The sequence below is a fragment of the Conger conger genome, chromosome 18 (genome assembly GCF_963514075.1).
Source record: "Conger conger chromosome 18, fConCon1.1, whole genome shotgun sequence".
NCBI classification, from domain to species: domain Eukaryota; kingdom Metazoa; phylum Chordata; class Actinopteri; order Anguilliformes; family Congridae; genus Conger; species Conger conger.
Window position 1 is genome coordinate 28,554,303 of NC_083777.1, and position 6,216 is coordinate 28,560,518.

Here is a 6,216-nt window from a genome sequence, read left to right on the forward strand (position 1 = left end):
ATCTCAGGGCTGGTTTCACAGGTCAGCGCCAGTCAGCTCACCCTCATGGGGAAATGTTATTGTTGTAGGACACCCTCCCATTGGCAGGTTGCTTAACATTCTCGAGCCGTCAGTATTTTATCTTTTTTGGCTCGGGGCTGACAGAAATCCCCAGAAATGCAGCAGGGAGTTTATAAGTTTGGAGTTTATAAGCTGGGAGTTTATAAACTGCTGATAGCAGGCAGAAAGCAAAGCCAAAGATAACCGTTTAAAACAGTGTACTTAAAGCCTCCATACACATCGTCCGACGTACAAATCATTTTCAAAATGAGATGAAACATTTACGTCTCTGCGTCAGTTACCCTGTCTCAGGGCTACACACACAGCACAAATCTATGAGCACTGAACCACAATCATCCTGTAAGTCCAGTTCCTTAATCATTTCACTCTTATATTTTTATCTTTAAATAAATAAAACCATATTGTGTCTCTGTCTGTAAAGAATTTTACGAAAGAAAGACGGGCCAGTGGACTTTTTCAGTACTAGCATCGCTGCACAGAATAAGTATTGCATTGTACTGTTATTTGGCTGACGCTTTTATCCAAAGCAACTTACAGTTGATTAGACTAAACAGGAGACAATCCCCCCTGGAGCAATACAGGGTTAAGGGCCTTACTCAAGGGCCCAACTGCTGTGCTGATCTTATCATGGCTACACTGGGGCTTGAGCCACCAACCATCTGGGTCCCAGTCATGCCCCCTAGCCACGAGGCTACAGGCTGCCCCTGGTATGACTCACATCATACATAGGGGGCAGTTTGCGGGTGATTTAACTGAACACCTCTTATGAGCAGCCCGTAACTCGTAACTGTGAGTTTCACACCGCCATGCTTCTCCACCTACCCCCGCTCCTCTAAAGCAGAATCTCCACAGCAACGCTGGCTGAGAGGGAAGCAGGCATATGGAACTGGTTATCCAGTTGTGTAGAAGTTGCGTGCAATTACACAGCTGGAGTTGCACTGGGGCGGTTCAGATTAAGCCCTTGGCCCTGACTGCAACTGTGAGGGGGGGGGACTGGCCCCACCAGGGATTCAAACCCGCAACCATCTGAAGCTGGAGATGCTTTAGCACACTGTAAATCATCTGTCGGCGTTGGTGAAAGTCACCTGTTTGAAATGCGGGTACCCCCCTCCAGCTTTCAGGGCTGTTTACTCGAGCAGCTGAAATGGCTGCCATTGAAACCAGAAGAGTCTGAGTCACGATCGACAGGCATCGGCATTCCGCTCCGACTCTCCCTGAGAGTTTTGAGTAACACTCAGTTCTTCTGGGAATTGATCTGACTGTATACTGGGGCAACTTCTCAAAAACCGGACTGTTAGTGTGCGCACACAGAACACACACCGAGCATGTCACCGCAGTTAAGCAGAGTCATACCCAGAGATACCTCTGTATGGGTCCTGCAGTCTGGGGAATCTTATGATCCATTACATTAATGGCATTTTGCAGATACTCTTATACAGAGTGACGTACAGTTGATTAGACTAAGCAGGAGACAATCCTCCCCTGGAGCAATGCAGGGTTAAGGGCTTTGCCCAACGGCTGTGTGGATCTTATTGTGGCTAGACTGGGATTAGAACCACCGACCTTGTGTGTCCCAGTCATTTACCTTAACCACTACGCTACAGGCCGCCCTTAACCACTACGCTACATGATCCGATATATCCATACAGTGCTCTGATTCCCCCTGTGTCCCTCTGCAGGGCCCACCTTCCCCCCATCACATACAAACCAGAACACTCCGGAAAAGTGCGTAAATGTTCCCCACGTTTTTCCCAAATTATCCCTTGAACTTTCAGTCACACGGTAAATTTCAGGCGTGAAACGTACACCGTTGTGTTATTCATGCTCATTGTTTTTCATTAATTCATGCCACTGAATACATTTGAGCTAATGAATCGCAACGATTGTGGTGTTTGAACATAAGCACTGAAGCCCTGGTAAAATGCCATTGGCACGTGTGTTCTGTGATGTTCTCTCAGGACTACATGATACCCAACGCACCGGCCCTACCGGCGCAGAGAGCCCCGCCTACCTTGGCATCGCGGCTTCTTATTGGCCACAGCGGAGCCGCTGATTGGCCGGCCGTTGGGCGTGACGCACCAGCAGTAGCCAGTGTAGCTGTGGCACTGCACCTGCAGGGGGAGCAGGGGAAACGGGTCAGGGAGCGGGCCATGGAGCGGGCCAGGGCAGAGAGAGGCGGCCCACTCCACAGCTGGGGAAGAAGCACTCATCAAGCGGCCATGTTGGATTTCAGATTCTTCCCCGAGACAGTCTGAGGTGGTAACCGTCTGTCTCTTAGTTACATCTCTCTCTGTCTCTCGGTCTCTCTCTCACCCTCTCTCTCTCTCTCTCTCTCTCTCTCTCTTTCTGTCTCTCTCACCCTCTCTTTCTCTCTCTCTCTTTCTGTCTCTCTCACTGTCTCTCTCTCTCTTCCTTTCCCTTGCACTCTCTCATTCTCACATCTCTCCTTTTTCAAATTCAAATTCAAATGCTTTATCGGCATAAATATTGCCAAAGCACGGTGACAACAATCAACAATCATAGTATCAACTACAGCAACATACAGGACACTAATATGACATTTATTAACCATGCAGTACTATGTGACATGGTGTGATTGTGTGTATGCATGTTAAAGGTTTACTCACAGTCCCTCAGGTCGTGACAGGCCAAAACATAGTGGGGCGGCACTCACAGCTTTTGTTGATTTGGGGAAGTTGGGGAATTTGTTTTTGAAGTGTGATATTTTATAAAAAAATATGTTTTCCTTATGTTTGAATATTTTTCTTTCTGCCTCACCTCGCTGTAGGTGCCGTCAGGGTTGCAGACGGGAACAAAGACTTGTGGGAAGAGCTTCTTGGCCTGCTGCTCGGTGTACTTCTTCTCAGCCACACACCTGGACGTGTCTGTGAAGGCAAGCACAGCCATCAGAGGAGGGAGGGTCACTGTAAATACAACACACACGCACACAGACACACACACACGCACACGCACACAGACACACACACACGCAAACGCACACACAGACACACATACACACACGCACATGCACACACACACACACGCACACACAAGCACAGCCATCAGAGGAGGGAGGGTCACTGTAAATACAACACACATGCACACAGACACACACACAGACACACACACACGCACACACACACACACACGCACACAGACACACACACACACGCACACACACAGACACACATACACACAAGCACATGCACACACACACACACACAGACACACACACACACACACACACACACGCACACACGCACACAGACACACACACACGCACACACACATACACACACACACACACACACACACACACAGACACACATACACACACGCACATGCACACACACACACATACACACGCGCACACACAAGCACAGCCATCAGCCACGCACACACACATACACACACACACACAAGCACAGCCATCAGCCACGCACACACACACACACACGCATGCACACACGCAGGCACACAGATAGACACACACATGCACACACACACGCGCGCGCGCATGCACGCACACACACACGCGCATGCACGCACACACACGCACACACATATGCACACACAGACACACACACAAGCACAGCCATCAGAGGAGTCACAGTGAAAACAACACACACACACACACGCACATGCACACGCACACACACACACATGCACACAGGAACACACACACACACAAGGCAGATGAGGCAGAGTCACTGTAAAAACAATGATACCCACTGTGCTATTTAACCCTCTCAGGCCCACCTCAATATGAAGCTGCTCCACCCAAGGGGTTTTGGCTTTGCTTGAGAAATTAGAGAAAGTTGAGATCATTTTGTAGGGTTGTAATAGGGGCTCAACACAGGAGTATTGCGGCCATTTTGATTGGCTGAGAAGGTATAAGGTGGAGAGTGCCTTATGGCACTGTTGGGATTTTGCAGTAGTTACGCTTGAGTGCCCTGGGACTGAAAGGGTTAAACAACAGCCTGTTATATGCAAGAGGAGGGGGGGCAGAGACATAGGGAATAACAGAGAGAGAGAGAGAGAGGGAGAGGGAGAGGGAGAAAGGGAGATGACGAAGGGAGGGGAGAGGGATAGGAAGTAGTGGACATCGTCCTGGCTGGGAAAAAACCAACATCTCAGCTCAGCCCAGCTCAGCACAGCCCAGCTCAGCTCAGCCCAGCCCAGCCCAGTTCAGCCCAGCCCAGCCCAGCCCAGCTCAGCTCAGCCCAGCCCAGCCCAGTTCAGCCCAGCCCAGCCCAGCCCAGCCAAGCCCAGCCCAGCCCAGCCCAGCCCAGCCCAGCCCAGCCCAGCCCAGCTCAGCCCAGCCCAGCTCAGCCCAGCGCAGGCTGTTAAAGGCATTAGGGCAGCAGGCTGGCACAGGCAGCTACAGAGCTGTGGAACAGAGCTGCAGCTCAGGAAAATAAGCCCCAGGAGAAACGGAGGAACGTCCACTTCTGCTCCATCTCTCTCTGCCCTGCCTCATCCTCTCTCTCCCTCTTTTACCTCTCCCTCTCTCTCCTCTTTCTCTTTCCCACTCTCTTCTCTCTCTCACTCTCTCACTGTTTAATTCTCTTCTCTCCTCTATCCTTCCTCTCCCAGAATTCCCTCTGTGTTGTTTCTCCCAAGTGTCTGCCCTTGTTTTTCCTTTTTCTCCTGCGCTCATTTTCATCCTCCTCTTTTACCGTTCCTCTACCATTACGGCAGGGACGAGGAAGACGTCAGAGGAGTCTTCCTCATCACCACGGCGACCCGAGACAGCGGCGTCTCTCCCGTCTCCGCTCCGCCCGCCCGTAAAAAGAGCTCCTGACCAATGAGGTGAGTCCGTGTCACATGACCCGTGACGGCGCTGGTTAATTTCAGACCAGGGCTCCTCTGTCATGGGTGCAGGGAGACAGGGCGGGGGGAGGGTTTGGTGGCAGGGAGGGGGGGGCGGGTTTGGACTGGACGGGACCCGGCGTAATGACTGGGGCGGGGCGGGGTGGAAAATCCCGGAGTCTCGTCCGCTTTCCGGACCGCCCGGACGGAAAAAGTGACACAGGACAGCTGAATCATCCGCTGCCTCTGATAGAAAACAAATGTGGTGCCAGTGTCTGCCATACGCCTGAGCGCTGCAACCCTAACCTCCACCCGGCCTCCACGGCTCCCTCCCCAGGCCCCGAAACCGCCAGCGAACCCCCCCTCCTCGCCCCCCCGCTCGGCCCCCACCCCCACCCCCCCTCTCGCCCACCCTTGTTGTTTTGTTTTGTTGTTTTAATTTTCTTTTGTTTCCAGGAAGAAGCGGCCTGTGAGCGTCTGAGACGCCGTCGTCTCACAGAGAGGCCCTCACAGCCCCGCTCTCTTTCAGCGTCCTGGCAGGAAGCCGCCATTCTGCCACCATCCAGATGTCCGGCCCTGCCGCAGGTTGCCATGGCGCCGGGAGGAGGCGTGAAATCCCGGCGTTCCCCCCCGCCATGCGAAGGGTCCCGCAGGCCCCTCCCGCGCGCTCGTATTCATCGGCTGAAGAATGGGGCTTTGTGCCGGGCGTCGCGGCGACGGTCATGTGACGCGGAGGGGTCTTCCTGCCCCGGGGGGAGATGGGAAGGATATGTCTGTGTGTGGGACGACCCGGGCAGGCACCAGGCTGACCTCCACGGGTACCCGGGTACCCCCCATACCCGCCCCCCGCCCGACCCTCCAGGCCACACACACACACATCTCGTCTCTGCTGGGCATGTTCTTCACCCACAGGGTCTCTCTGAGTGTCCTCCATTACACCCGCCCCAAGGCCCTCAGTGCCCTGGGAGTGATAGAGCAGAACTGGCCCCTGGAAGAGATGGAGCAGAGCTGGCCCCTGGAGTGATGGAGCAGAACTGGCCCCTGGGAGTGAAGGGGCAGAACTGGCCCCTGGGAGTGATGGAGCAGAACTGGCCCCTGGGAGTGATGGAGCAGAACTGGCCCCTGGGAGTGATGGAGCAGAACTGGCCCCTGGGAGTGATGGAGCAGAACTGGCCCCTGGGAGTGAAGGGGCAGAACTGGCCCCTGGGAGTGAAAGGGCAGAACTGGCCCCTGGGAGTGAAAGGGCAGAGCTGGCCCCTGGGAGTGAAGGGGCAGAGCTGGCCTCTGGGAGTGATGGAGCAGAACTGGCCCCTGGGAGTGAAGGGGCAGAACTGGCCCCTGGGA

At 53.7% G+C, this 6,216-nt stretch overlaps 1 protein-coding gene across 2 annotated transcripts in view; it reads right to left on the minus strand.

Annotated features, from left to right (window-relative positions):
* smoc2 (SPARC related modular calcium binding 2) overlaps positions 1–6,216 on the minus strand; it is a 37,759-nt gene that overhangs the window by 17,383 nt on the left and 14,160 nt on the right. For both annotated transcript variants that reach the window (XM_061227470.1, XM_061227469.1), the window contains exons 3-4: positions 2,839–2,945; positions 2,072–2,171 (exon numbers count right to left, since the gene is read on the minus strand). In XM_061227470.1, the coding sequence (XP_061083454.1) occupies positions 2,072–2,171; positions 2,839–2,945 (207 nt within the window). The remainder of the gene's footprint in view (positions 1–2,071; positions 2,172–2,838; positions 2,946–6,216) is intronic.